Source organism: Zalophus californianus, chromosome 1, assembly GCF_009762305.2.
Source record: "Zalophus californianus isolate mZalCal1 chromosome 1, mZalCal1.pri.v2, whole genome shotgun sequence".
Lineage (NCBI taxonomy): Eukaryota > Metazoa > Chordata > Mammalia > Carnivora > Otariidae > Zalophus > Zalophus californianus.
In genome coordinates, this window is record NC_045595.1 from 95,006,942 (window position 1) to 95,021,875 (window position 14,934).

Below are 14,934 nucleotides of genomic sequence, written 5' to 3' on the forward strand. Positions count from 1 at the left end.
TGGTATTTTGGTGGTATCAGTTGTGACGTTTCTTTCATTTCTCATTTTATTTATTTGAGTCCTTTGTCTTTTTTTCTTGGTGAGTCTAGCTGAAGTTTTGTCTATTTTATCTGTTCAAAAAACAAGTTCTTAGTTTCACTGATCTTTTCTACTGTCTTTTAGTCTCTATTTCTTTTATTTCTGCTTTAATCCTTGTTATTTTCTTCTTTCTACTAACTTTGGGCTTAGGTTATTCTTCTTTTTTATAGTTCCTTGAGGTTAAATTTAGGTTGATTATTTGAGATCTTTTTTGCTTCTTAATGTATGCATTTATTGCTACGAGCTTTCCTCTTTGAACTGATTTGCTTTCTTATTGTTGAGTTTAAGGAGTTCTTTGTATATTTTGACTAACAGTCTTTTACCAAATACATCTTTTGTAAATATTTTCTCTCAGTCTGGTCTGTCTTCTCATATATATATATAAACATATATATATCTAAGATTTATATTTGTATTATGAATAAGATTTATATATATAGAATAAAATTTATATATATATATATATATATATATATATACACATATATACATACATACATATATGCCACTCTCTTTGTTCTTCTTTTTCCCCTTGCTTTTCAGAACTTCCACCCTGGGATCACTATCCTTCTGTTTGAAGTACATCATTTAGGATTTCCTTTAGAGAGGGTCTACGGGTGGCAAAGTCATTCAGTTTTTTTTTTAAAAGTCAACTTGTCTTTAACTGGCCATCATATATGGAATTCATATAGAACAGAATTGTCATTATAAACTGGAGAGGATGGACTACTCAATAACTGATTTTGGGGCAATGACTTTTTATCTGAAAAAATTTAATCCCTACTTCAAACTATACACAAAAATAAAATCCTAAGAGATTAAATATCTAAATTGGAAAAAAAATAAGTCTTTAAAATTATCAGAAGAGAGTGTACGAATTACCTTTATGATCTTTCCTGGGAAAGACTTCTTAAACTGACACAAAAAGTAAAAACTATAAAAGAATGTGAAATTTCAGCATATGAGAATTACAAAGGTCTGTACAATTAAACAAGTTAAAAAACAAGTGATACACTGGAAGAAAATATTTATAAATATAAAACAAATAAAGGATTAGTATTTTGAATATATAAAAAATCCCAAATGAATAAGGAAAAGTCTAATGGGTGATGGGTGTTAAGGAGGGCACTTTTTTTTTAAAGATTTTATTTACTTATTTGAGAGATAGATTGAGAGAGAGAGAGCACATGAAAGGGGATAGGGTCAGAGGGAGAAGCAGACTCCCCGCCGAGCAGGGAGCCCGATGTGGGACTCTATCCCAGGACTCCAGGATCACGACCTGAGCCGAAGGCAGTCGCCCAACCAACTGAGCCACCCAGGCGCCCAAGGAGGGCACTTGATGCAATGAGCACTGGGTGTTATATGCAACTGATGAGTCACTAAATTCTACCTCTGAAACTAATAAAAAAAAATAAACAAAAAACACTAAAACCAAAACCCAAACCAAACCAAACCAAAACAAAAAAGAACTCCTCCGTCCTCTCTGCACAATGATTTCTATTAAAACTCTATGTTTAAACTTCCCAAATTGGCTGTTGATATTTTGCTTAGGAAATTAAGATGCAATTTTTCTACCTGGAAAAAATGTGATTCTCGTATGTTTAGTAATGGGCTAAAAAGAGTCAGCTTTGAAACTCTAGACTGACAGCTAACTGCTTTAATCTAAGTTGTACTTGTGTTCCCCACTGAAAAGGTTAAAGATATTAGATTTAATGAGTGACAAGGTTGAGAGACAGTAAGATTTGCAGTGTATGCAAATATATCTGAAATTATTTTATTTCTTTTAAACTTTTTTAAAATTTACTTGAGAGAGAGAGTGAGGGAGAGAGATCACGAGCAGGGGAGAGGGGTAGAGGGAGACGAAGACTCCCCACTAAGCAGGGAGCTCAATGTGGGACTCCATCCCAGGACCCTGGGATCATGATGACTTGAGCCAAAAGCAGACGCGTACAGACTGAGCCACCAAGGCGCCCCCTGAAGGCAGACGCTTAACCAACTGAGTCACCCAGGCGCCCTATCTGAAATTATTTTTTATCTTTTTTTTTAAGATTTTATTTATTTATTTTAGAGAGAGAAAGAGAGCAAAAGCACGAGCAGGGAGGAGGGGCAGAGAGAGAGGGAAAAGCAGACTCCCTGCTGAGCAGGGAGCCCGATAGGGGACTTGATCCCAGAACACCAGGATCATGACCCGAAGCAGAAGGCAGACGCTCAACCACCTAGCCACCCAGGCGCTCCTGAAATTATTTTTGAAGTATTATTCCCATTCACATGAAAAATTGCATTGTCTTACCAGTAATTGGGAAATTGCATTGTTAAAAAATGAGATACCATTGGCAAACAATTTAGAGTTCGGTGATACAGTGCAGTGAAAGACTGCTAGAGGCTGTTTAAATTGTTACAGCCACTCTGGAGAACAATTTGGATATATCTAATAAAACTGTAAATGTACATATCATACCCCTCATAAATACAATTTCTAGGTGTATTTCCTATAGAAACTCTTCCTCAGGTTCATAAGATGACAAATGTGAGGATATTTACTACAGTATGTAATATTAAAAACTGTGAAAACAAATATCCATTAATAAATTAGTGGACAAAATATAGTATATTCATATGATGGAAACTGAAATCTTTAAGAGAAATGAACCATATATATATATATATATATACAGTTGACCCTTGAACTGTGAGATTAGGGTTACCAACCCCCACACAGTCAGAAATCTGTGTTTAACTTTGGTTCCCCCAAAACTTAACTATTAATAGACTCCTCTTGATTGGAAGACTCGCTGATGACATAAACAGTCGATTTAACACATATTTTGTATTATATGTATTATATACTGTATTAGTATAAGAAAGTGAGCTAGAGAAAAGGAAATGCTATTATGAAAATCATAAGGGGGAAAATACATTTACAGTACTGTACTATATTTATTGGAAAAAAAACTCGCATGTAAGTGGACCCATGCAGTTTGAACCCATGTTATTCAAGGGTCAACTGTATTTATAAAGGATGATTTCTAAACACAGTGGAAGGAAAAAGTAAACTGAAGAACATGATGCCAGTTACATAAACTTAATTGTCCATAAACATAAATATTGATTATTTATATCTATACATGTGTACATGTATCATTCGTATATTGACTAGAATGATACCCAGAATCCTCTGGGAATGGGGGGAGGAGACAGGAAATGGAGATCAAAGGATATGATTACATTATCTGTAATAATTTATTTTCTTTGTAGGAAAAAAGACATTAAGAAAACAGGAGCTCAGAAATAAGAGCTGCCAATTCTGGGTGGTGGTCCCATAAGCTTGAAAAAATGCATAGTAATATGTTGCCTTCTACTAAGTAGCTGTTCTTCTTCTCATCCTGAGGGGAAATCAAGGCAAAGCCCAGACTGCCATGAAATTCAGAAATGCCCATTTGAGGAGAAAATATTTGCAAATCTGATAAAGGGTTAGTATCCAAAATATATAAAGAACTTACAAAACTCAATACCCAAAAAACAAATAATCTGATTAAAAATGGGCAGAAGACATGGGTAGACATTTTCTAAAGAAGACATCCAGATGGCTAACAGAGACATGAAAAGATGCTCAACATCACTTATCAGGGAAATGAAAGTCAAAATCACAAGGAAATATCACTTCACACCTGTTACAATGGCTACAATCAACAACACAAGAAACAACGAGTGTTGGCGAGGATGTGGAGAAAAAGGAACCCTTTTATACTGTTGATGGGAATGCAAACTGGTGTAGCCACTGTGGAAAACAGCATGGAGCGTCCTTAAAAAGTTAAAAATAGAACTACCCTATGATCCAGCAGTCACACTGTTAGGTATTTACCCAAAGAATACAAAAATACTAATTCAAAGGGATACATGCACCTTGATGTTTATAGCAGCATTACCTACAATAGCCAAATTATGGAAACAGCCCATCTGTCCATCAACTGATGAATGGATAAAGAGGATGTGGTATATACATATACCAATATACAATATTCCATTGTGTGTATATATATATGTGTATATATATATATACACACACACAATGGAATATTATTTAGCCATATAAAGACTGAAGTCTTGCCATTTGCAATGACATGGATGGAGCTGGAGAGTGTTATGATAAGTGAAATAAATCAGAGAAAGACAAATACCATATGATTTCATTCATATGTGGAATTTAAGAAACAAAACATACGAATAAAGGGAAAAAAAGAGAGATGCAAACCACGAAACAGATTCTTACTATAGACAACAAACTGATGGTTATCAGAAGAGGGGTGGGTTGGGGGATGGGTTAATTGGTGATGGGGATTAAGGAGTGCACTTGTTGTGATGAGCACAGGGGGATGTATGAAGTTCTGAATCACATATTGTACACCTGAAACTAATATTATGCTGTATGTTAACTAACTGGAATTTAAATAAAAACTTGAAAAAAAAGAAATACCCATTTGATTGTTGAACTACAGGGGAATATGACATTGTACAGTCTGCTTCTGTAATGAAAGAATGTCCTAGCTTCTCCCTTCCTCCTTCCATTAAATATAATTTTCACTGTTTTTTAAATTCTAATTTTAGAAATATTTTCCAAAAGCCCAATGCATTACATTTGTGTGCCATTTATTCACTTATTTATTCAGTACACATTTATCTTGATTGACCAGGTCCAGGGAAAGTAGTTTGGAAAGCAAGAAGAAAGAGAAAAAGAAAATTAGTGATCATGGGCGCCTGGGTGGCTCAGTCATTAAGTGTCTGCCTTCCGCTCAGGTCATGATCCCAGGGTCCTGGGATCGAACCCTGCATCAGGGCTCCCTGCTCTGTGCGAAGCCTGCTTCTCCCTCTCCCTCTCCCCCTGCTTGTGTTCCCTCTCTCGCTGTGTCTCTGTCAATAAATAAAATCTTTAAAAAAAAATTGGTGATCAGACTTTATCCAAATATCCAAGACCTATATGAAGAAAACTATAATTTCTTTATTGCTAGTCCTAATTAAATATCAGAATAAATGGAGATGAATGTTATAATAAATAGAATCAATATTATGATATGTGTGGTGGGCAGTGTGATGCACCACCCAGATTCCTCTTCAATGAGAATTGTTTCCATAAGTGCTAGGAGTGCTATGGACAGACAGCCTTCAGCTGTCATTCCCTTTAGAAACTGTCTCAGCTGAAGAAAGTGGCCTGGCCTTTTGCCTGGTCCTTCACACCCAATGGCTGATTGATGAGGGAATTGGGCTATCTCAGCCTTACCTGGGACAACTCTGGCCAATCATTCTTTTTTTTTTTTTTTTTAAAGATTTTATTTATTTATTTAATTGACAGAGAGAGAGCGAGACAGCGAGAGAGGGAACACAAGCAGGGGGAGTGTCAGAGAGAGAAGCAGGCTTCCCGCGGAGCAGGGAGCCCCATGCGGGGCTCCATCCCAGGACCCTGAGATCATGACCTGAGCTGAAGGCAGTTGCTTAACCAACTGAGCCACCCAGGCGCCCCTCTGGCCAGTCATTCTAACTCCAGAGCTCCCAAAGAGTTTGCTGAGGCTGTCACTGGATCTGTAGCACTTCACTTATCCCTCTTTCCCTGCTGTTTACTTGCCTTCTTTTTCACAAAGCTCTTCTTAATAAATATTGTGCATACTAAAAATAAAAAAAAAATTGGTGATCGGAAGCACCTCCAAGGACATTGGGGAATTTATACAGGCAAATTCACAATTACAAAAGCAAGGAAAAACAACGTGAAATGGAGAGAAAGGAGAGATGCATTGGGAGGTGATGGAAAAGGGGGATACACTGGGTAAAAAAATGACATGAGTTTGCAGCCAGAGTAGGGGTGAAATAAGAATAGGGTTGGCTGAAGATGATCGAGGTGGAAGAAACAGCCCATGCAGCAAGCACAGGCAAGGGATCTAAAAATCCATCGCTGGCTATATGTGGTCTACTCTCTGGGCTGAAGGTCCGTACCAGAAGTACTCTATCTATATCTATCATCTATCTATCTATCTATCTATCTATCTATCTATCTATCTATCTATCTATCATCTATCTATCTATCTATCTATCATCTATCTATCTATCATCTATCTATCTATCTATCTATCTATCTATCTATCTATCTATCTATCATCTATCTATCATCTATCTATCTATCTATCTATCTATCTATCTATCTATCTATCTATCTATCTATCTATCTATCTATCTATCTATCTATCATCTATCTATCTATCCAGGTATCCTTGCCTGCTACTGATCAAGGCGTTTTAGCTAAAAAACAAAACAAAAACTAATAAAAAACAAAAACCACAGCTGTCCGCTCTCTACGATGAACATGCTTCATCTCTGACTGGTGACATGTGCTCACAGTGTGTCATGGAGGATCATTAGGGCCTGAAGCCAGCTGGCGATATTGCGGAGCAGTTCATTCCTGGAACAGGCGTCTCCGGGCCTTGCGGGAGGCACCCGGGGGGCGCTGGGGGCGCGCGTGGGGACCTGGACTCGGAGAGGGAGGTAGAGGTTGGAGTGGCGAGTTGGGGAAGGGCTCCAGAAGGTGGGCGTCCAGGTTGAAGTAGCGGAGAAGAGAGCGTCTCTTTGGACTAGGGGTGGGGGCCCAAGGCCAGGGATCTGGTACGGGGCCCTGCGGGTGGGGGCTGGCCACCCTTCCAGCGCAGGGGCGGAGCTCAAGGACGGAGCCCGCAGCAGGGTCCGTCCGGGGCGGCAGTAACTGGGGGTCCGCGTCTTCCTCGTAGGCCTCTTCTTGGGCGGCCATCTCTGGGACAGGAGCGCAGAAGAATCCCTGCTCGACGGCGACTTGGTGCCCGGGCGCGTTCAGGAAAGCGCCCAGTTCCAGGCCGGCAGGAGAGTGGTCCTGCCCTCCCGAGCGCAGGAGAGCCTCGGGGACCAGCACGAGGGTGAGCTCTCCGAGGGTCACTTGCAGGGCCGACGTTGGCTCGGGCTCGAGCACCAGGTCGACGTCGTCCAGGAGCAGCTGCAGGGCACAGCCGATGGCCAGGGCCACCACGGAGGTGAGTGCGCCGGCGGCCGGCCCCCCCCCCCCCCCCCCCACCAGGCCTTCCAGACCCGCAGGTTCCTCGGTTCGGCGGCGCTTGGTAGGGCGGGGTCCTCCGGGCGGCGGTCCCCAGCAGGGCTCAGGGTAGGCGCTGGGGCTGCGGGGCCGGCTGCCCATCACCTGGACGGCGCTGCGGGCGGCGCTCCCGGGGCCTGTTGGAAGGTGTGAGGGACTGGGTCCTGCACGCAGGGACAGCTCTCGACGACAGGTGAGGCGTCCGGGGGCGGCGGGGCGCGGCACCGGGCGACGCAGAGAGAGTGCCTGGAGTTCTGGGGGCGCCTCCTGAGAGGCCGGTAGTCCTGGGGTTCTGGTGGCTCAGCGCCCGACCTCACGCTTCAGAATCTGAAAATCCTCCGCGTGACCGGTCAGCACTGCATTAATAGGAGAAGTCAGGTGACCGGCGGGGGCGGCTCAATATAAGCGCCACCTCCTGCCAAACGGGATTAGATTTGGCAGTGGTTTTTAAAGAAACTGTAGAATACTTCTTAGATGACCCTATGGGGATGATTGCCTTTATTCTTGGCGGGGGGTGGGGGAGGAGTGTAGGTGGATAGCCAAAATACAGTGTCAAAAAGTGCTTGCTTACTTTAAGAAATAGTCTTTGTCTAATGTCCTCTAAGATTTTCGAAGAGCTCTGAAAAGTCTTTACTTCATCATAGATCAGTGCTTCCCTGCCCCGCTCACGTGGTTCTTGGAATTCTTTTCATTCAGGAGAGAAAGTAGAAATCCTAATTTTCTGTGATAAAAAAGTTTTAAAAAATAAGCAGGTGAAACTAACTGCAGTTTTTTTTTTGTTGTTGTTTTGTTTTAATTCTAACTGCAGTTTTTTGGTTGGAGGCCAGACTGTGGTAAGGATTAATAACAGTAGCAAAAATAAGGTTAACTTTTTGTTTTCAAACTTTGTCTGACTCCTATCATACTGTTCAAAAAATTAGATTATTCAGTCCTCATTAATGGAACTCATAGGAAAAAAAGGGAATTTGAGAAAATGAAATATTTGGTTTGTGTTGGATTTGGGAATTAAAAACCAACATGTTTAAGTTTAAAACAGAGATCTTTGACTTTTTACCTATATGTTTATGGCAAAAACCCTAGTTGTGAAATTGCTAGGTAGTAGTGTGTGGCACCCCAACAATAATAGTTAATGCCAAACTGCTTTCTTAAGTAGTTGTCCTAATTTATATTTCTGTGAACAGTGGGTAAGCATTCCCTTTGCACCACATCCTTGCCAACACTTAGTATAGTTAGATTTCTGAACATTTTCCAATCTGATGGTGTAAAATGATATCATGTATTTATGTATTTCTTTGATTACTCAGTTGATCATGTTTATATGTACATATATGGGCCATTCATGTCACATCTTCTGTGTAATGTGTGTTTATGTTTTTGCCATTTTTGATGTTACTGAGTTTTGGAACTTCTTTTTTATTGATGTGTGTTGAAATTATCTTTTCCCATTTTGTTTCCCTTGCCTGAGGAGACAGATCCAGAAATGTACTGCTAAGGTTAATGTTTGTTTACTGCCTATGTTTGTTTGTTTTAGTTTTATGGTTTCAGGTCTTACATTTTGGTAATCCATTTTGAGTTTATTTTTGTGTGTCAAAGTAAGCACTTTAGTTTCATGTAGTTGTCCATTTTCCCCAGAACTATTATTGAAGAGGCTGTCTTTTCCCCATTGTATATTCTTCCCTCCTTTGTCATAGATTAATTATAAGTGTGGATTTATTTCTGGGCTCTTAATTCTGTTCTATTGATGTATGTGTCCTTTTCTGTGCCAGTACCATCCAGTTTTGATTACTGTATCTTTTTAGTATAGTTTGAAACCTGGGATTGTGATTCCTCAAGCTTTGTTTGTTTGTTTGTTTTCTGTCTCAAGTTTGCTTTGGCTATTCAGGGTCTTTTGTGCTTCCATAAAAATTTTAGGATTATTTGTTCTAGAGATATCTGGGTGGCTCAGTTGGTTAAGCGTCTGCCTTCAGCTCAGGTCATGATTCCAGGGACCCAGGATAGAGTTCCATATCTGGCTCCTTGCTCAGCAGGGAGCCTTCTCTTCCTCTGCCCTTCCCCCTGTTCGTGCTTTCTCCCTCTCTCTCTCTCTGACAAATAAATAAAATCTTAAAAAAAAAGGATTATTTGTTCTAGTTCTGTGAAAAATACTACTGGTATTTTGACAGGCATTGTATTGAATCTGTAGATTGCTTTGAATAGTATGGATATTTTAACGATATTAATTCATCCAATTGATGAGCTTGTTTTATCTTTTCATTTATTTGTGTCATCTTCAAGTTCTTTCATCAGGTCTTTCACCTGCTTGATTAAGTTTATCCCTAGGTATTTTACTCTTTTTGGGGCAATTGTAAACAGGATTGTTTTCTTAATTTCTCTTTCTGCTACTTTGTTATTAGTGTATAGAAATACAACTAATATACAGACTTCTGTATATTAGTTTGTATCCTGTAACTTAAAGGAACTCATTTATTAGTTCTAATAGTTTATTTTGGTCAAGTCTTTAGGGTTTTTTACATATAGTATCATATCATCTGCAAATAGTGACTTTCACTTCTTCCACACCATTTTTTAAATTATATTTTTATTTTATTTATTTATTTTTTAAAAGGATTTTATTTATGTATTTGACAGGGAGAGAGAGAGAGCTCACACACAAGCAGACAGAGAGGCAAGCAGAGGGAGAGGGAGAAACAGGCTCCCCAGTGCGCAGAGAGCCCCTGTGGGGCTCTATCCCAGGATCCTGGTATCATGACCTGAGGCAAAGGCAGACGCTTAACCCACTGAACCACGCTGGCGCCCCTTTCCACACCATTTTGAATAGCTTTTATTTATTTCTCTTGTCTGATTGCTGTGGCTAGGACTGCTAGTACTGTTGAATAAAAGTGGTGAGAGTGGTCATCTTTGTTTTGTGTGTGCTCTGAGAGGAAAAACTTTCAGCTTTTCACTATTGAGTATGATGTTAACTGTGGGTTTGTCATATATGGCTTTTATTATGTCAAGGTAGGTTTAGAGGAAATTTTGTCAAATGCCTTTTCTGTCTCTGTTATGATTTTTATCCTTCATTTTGTGAATGTGTAGTATCATGTATATCATGCTTTATGGTAAAATTTAGAAGCACTTGTATTAATACAAGGCATAAGATAGGGATGCCCCCAACAACCATACTGTTCAACATGGAATTGGAGTAATATCCATAAAAAAATCAAGGAAAAATAAAATGTAAGAGGCTTGTCAAAAAAGAGACAATATTCTCATTATTTTGGACATATTATTGCATTTATTAAGCAAGATAATCTACAGATAAGCCATTAAATAAATTAAATCATTTTTCTGGATATCAGAACAACATAACAAATTATTTCTATATGCCAGTTACAATGTACAAAATATATTCAGGATCTTAGAACTATCAAAACATAGGGTCTTTAGAATTATAAGCTTTTCCAGCACTGGAGAATTATAGTAAAAATATATTGGAAGAAAATAATGCAAAAGAGTTGGTTCTTTTGGAAAAATCCCCCCAACCGAGCAATATAGTTAAAACATTTGATAACCTTCTCATTAAGAAAAGGAGGGCACATGATCATCGCTCCTCATTCTGTTTGTTTTGTATCCAACAAACATTTGTCCACATACACCTATTTGTTAGATTCCCCAAAAGCATCTACAGCTCCCCAAAAGTCAAAATGACAAGGTTGTCATAAACTAGCACGGACACTGGGGCCAAAACCCATTAAGAATTTTTTTTTTTTTTTTTTTTTTAGTAATTACTATAATTTTGGAGGAAGAGGTGCAGTGGTAGGGTGCTGGGGAAAGGATGGGTTTTTAGAAAAAAGTGCAAAACTAGGGAGAATGGAGCTACTTAAGCGTAACCTTATAGAGAAAATAACCTGAGCAGCGTTTCGGATTTCTGGAAGTACACTGTATTTCCAGCAGCATTTCGTTGCTGAGGTGATTTCCTTTCAGATGTTTCGGTTCGCCATTGATCCAACATTTTGCAATGCAGCTTGCATCAAAGGAGCATCTGTCCGTTATTCATGCTTGGTGATTCTCGCAGATCGTGCAATGTACACACCCAGCGGCTCTTCGAAGACAGTCTTAAGGTGCCCACTGGGTGGCAAGGGATTGTGGGAGCAGTTCATTCCTGGAACAGGCGTCTCCGGGCCTTGCGGGAGGCACCCGGGGGGCGCTGGGGGCGCGCGTGGGGACCTGGACTCGGAGAGGGAGGTGGAGGTTGGAGTGGCGAGTTGGGGAAGGGCTCCAGAAGGTGGGCGTCCAGGTTGAAGTAGCGGAGAGGAGAGCGTCTCTTTGGACTAGGGGTAGGGGCCCAAGGCCAGGGATCTGGTACGGGGCCCTGCGGGTGGGGGCTGGCCACCCTTCCAGCGCAGGGGCGGAGCCCAAGGACGGAGCCCACAGCAGGGTCGGTCCGGGGCGGCAGGAACTCGGGGTCCGCGTCTTCCTCGTAGGCCTCTTCTTGGGCGGCCATCTCTGGGACAGGAGCGCAGAAGAATCCCTGCTCGACGGCGACTTGGTGCTCGGGCGCGTTCAGGAAAGCGCCCAGTTCCAGGCCGGCAGGAGAGTGGCCCTGCCCTCCCGAGCGCAGGAGAGCCTCGGGGACCAGCACGAGGGTGAGCTCTCCGAGGGTCACTTGCAGGGCCGACGTTGGCTCGGGCTCGAGCACCAGGTCGACGTCGTCCAGGAGCAGCTGCAGGGCACAGAGCCGGTGGCCAGGGCCACCACAGAGGTGAGTGCGCCGGCGGCCGGGGGCCACCCCAGGCCTTCCAGGCCCACAGGCTCCTGGGTTCGGCGGCGCTTGGCAGGGCGGGGTCCTCCGGGCGGCGGTCCCCAGCAGGGCTCAGGGTAGGCGCTGGGGCTGCGGGGCCGGCTGCCCATCACCTGGACGGCGCTGCGGGCGGCGCTCCCGGGGCCTGTTGGAAGGTGTGAGGGACTGGGTCCTGCACGCAGGGACAGCTCTCGACGACAGGTGAGGCGTCCGGGGGCGGCGGGGCGCGGCACCGGGCGACGCAGAGAGAGTGCCTGGAGTTCTGGGGGCGCCTCCTGAGAGGCGGGCAGTCCTGGGGTTCCGGTGGCGCAGCAAGGGCGCGGGGCTCAGCCTCGGGCGTTCGAATCCCAGGTTTCTCACACTGACCGGTCTGCGCGGATCTTTCAAGTGCCGCCGGCGGAACCAAAGTCGCAAAATGTCACGCTAGGCTCTGCCCCTTCCGAGGCTCCGCCCCGTAGAAATCGCGGTATCTGTGCAGCCCAATAGCCGAGGCCGTGGTTAGGGAAACACTTTTATGAGCCTATAGAAGGCAGAACACTGGTGTAACTCATTCTTAGAAAAAAAAATATACCAATAATAGAACTTAAAACATTGTTCACCTTTAGGACTAATGCTTTTCTGTGATTTCATCCATTCTAGAGAAAAGACCACTCAATTAGATCACTCCCGCCCTCCCTCCCCCCACCCCCCTCGCCCCCCGTAAAATGGACTTACCCAAATGCTCCAAAAAATTTCTTTACGACTGGGTCTATCATTTCAGGAGTAAATGAAAAATACTGATTTCTCTTTAGGAAAACTTCTGTTTTAATACTAAAGTAAAATATCTGTGCAACTTTCTTCCTGAAGGTTTAGGTCGTTATAAAATTATTAATAATATCAATAGCAATTAAAACAATATAATTAAATTGTTTTCTTGAGCAATTATTATGACATATCCACCATTTACTGTTTAAAAAAGTGATCTTTTTCTTTAAAAAAAAACCCCAACACTTTATTGAGGTATGATTGATATACAGAAAGCTGTATGTATTTAATGTATACAGTTGAATTCGGAAGAAGTGAACACCCATGAAACTATCACCGCAATCAATGCCATAAACATATCTATCCCCTACAAAAGCTACCTCCTGCCCTATTTAAAACAAATGATCTTTTCAGTCTTCAAAACAGCTGACACTGGGAGTGGTAAGCTGAGTTATCCAAAATTAGATACCTAGTTTGGGCTAGATGTGGGAATCAAATGCAGATTAACCTGGTTTTGGATCATCGACTCTTTACTCATATGTTTATTGTATATATCTAGGAGTGGATAACTAATTGGTACTATGTGTGTCTTTTCAAATTAATAGGTAATGCTTCCCTCTGGTTTTTTTCCCAAAATGGTTTTCATAGTTTACACTTTTATGAGCAGAGTATGTTTCTATTTCACTACATCCTTGCAAACATTTCTTACTGCAAAACTGTTAAATCTGGTGTAGTAAAATGCTCTCATTGTGTTTTCATTCTGCATGTCTGATTGCCAGTCAGGGTGGATCATTTTTCACATGCTTATTGGTCGTTCTCTCCCCCCTTTTTTTTCTTATTGGCCATTCTTGTATCTTCTTCTTTGAAACGTTCCTATCTTCTATGATTTTTTTATTTAAAAAATGAATTTCAACACTTCTTTCAGTTTTATGCAGTGCTGGTAACTTCCTCGTCAAAGACCGAGTTGGAGAGCCCATTCTCAAAAAGGCCATTGCTGATCATTTTATTTGAAATGGCTTTCTCTGTTCACTCTATCTCATCACTCTCCTTATGGCCTTCATAGTATTACCACAATCTGTAAATAATCAAAATATTGTTTAAAAAACTTGGGTTTCAGATATACTCCATATCAATCATTTATCAAATGTATGTATAGCAAATGTCTCTATCATAGTCTTTGAAGATTTTAGCCTTGATTCAGTATAATTCTCACTCATTCTACCTTGGGTGTAATTTGTGGTGATTTTAATATGCTCATGGATCTCCCCCACCCCAAATCTTGGTCCCCGAGTTCTTTTAATGTTCAACAATTTTGTCCTCTTTCTTCATTGACTCATACTCTTGACCTTGCCATTACTCCAAATTGTAACCCCTCCATAATCACAATTTCACACATTGTATTCTCAGAGCCCCACCTCCTAACTTTCTAGCTTAGTCCTTTAAATATCCAAATTCTTTCAGTCCTTCTGCCCTTCTGGAAAAATCCATTGATCCTACTACCTTTTCACTGAAACCAATGCAATCAGGTCCTCACTTCCCTCTTTACCTGGAATTTAAATTCCATGGACAGTCATTATAATCGTTGTCAGGCTTATATCTTCATCTCCCTTTCCTGCTTCTTGCTTTGCTGGTTAATGTATTTGTTACTCTGTGGCTACATTTATTCCGCTGAGTGGGGCTGGAAAAAAACATTCAATCCCAGGGACTGGTCTTACTTTAAATTCATGATCAGCAACCTCAAGCAGGCTACTAATTGCTGCCCAGTGATCTTACTATGTTGTTCTATTTCATTCACTTTTTCACTCTTGTAGATGAACATTGCATGCTTTCTTCTCTCTGCAAACCTCTGATACCTCATCCCTTATTTTCTCTACTAGATGGTCACCTTTTTCTTTTTCACTGAGACAATAGAAGCAATCAAAAAATATTTTCCAAAATTCCCATAATCACATCTCATTAAGCTCCACTGGGATTGTATGTTTTGCCTTTTGTCCTCTTCCCATAGATGATACGTCTGTGCTTCTAGCAAAGTCCTCTTCCTCCATTTGTGCAGTCATCTCATCTCATTTTGCCTCCTCAAAAGCATCACTCTAGCAATCCCCTTCTCTCTGTCCAGCACCGTCAAATTTTACTACCTTTACCGATTCAGTACCTTCAATATATAATTGATGGGTAAAGTCCTCTATCTTCATCAAAAACAAAAGCAAAAATGAAGTTTTGGGACTTCATC

At 41.3% G+C, this 14,934-nt stretch overlaps 1 protein-coding gene and 1 pseudogene across 1 annotated transcript; both read right to left on the reverse strand.

Moving 5' to 3' along the window:
• Positions 1–6,517: 6,517 nt before the first annotated feature.
• On the reverse strand, positions 6,518–7,282 carry LOC113918788 (proline-rich protein 23A-like). The gene has a single exon (XM_035724559.1). The coding sequence runs from the start codon at positions 7,280–7,282 to the stop codon at positions 6,518–6,520; it is 765 nt and encodes a 254-aa protein (XP_035580452.1).
• A 4,033-nt stretch (positions 7,283–11,315) lies between these two features.
• LOC113918691 lies at positions 11,316–12,070 on the reverse strand (annotated as a pseudogene).
• Positions 12,071–14,934: the final 2,864 nt, after the last annotated feature.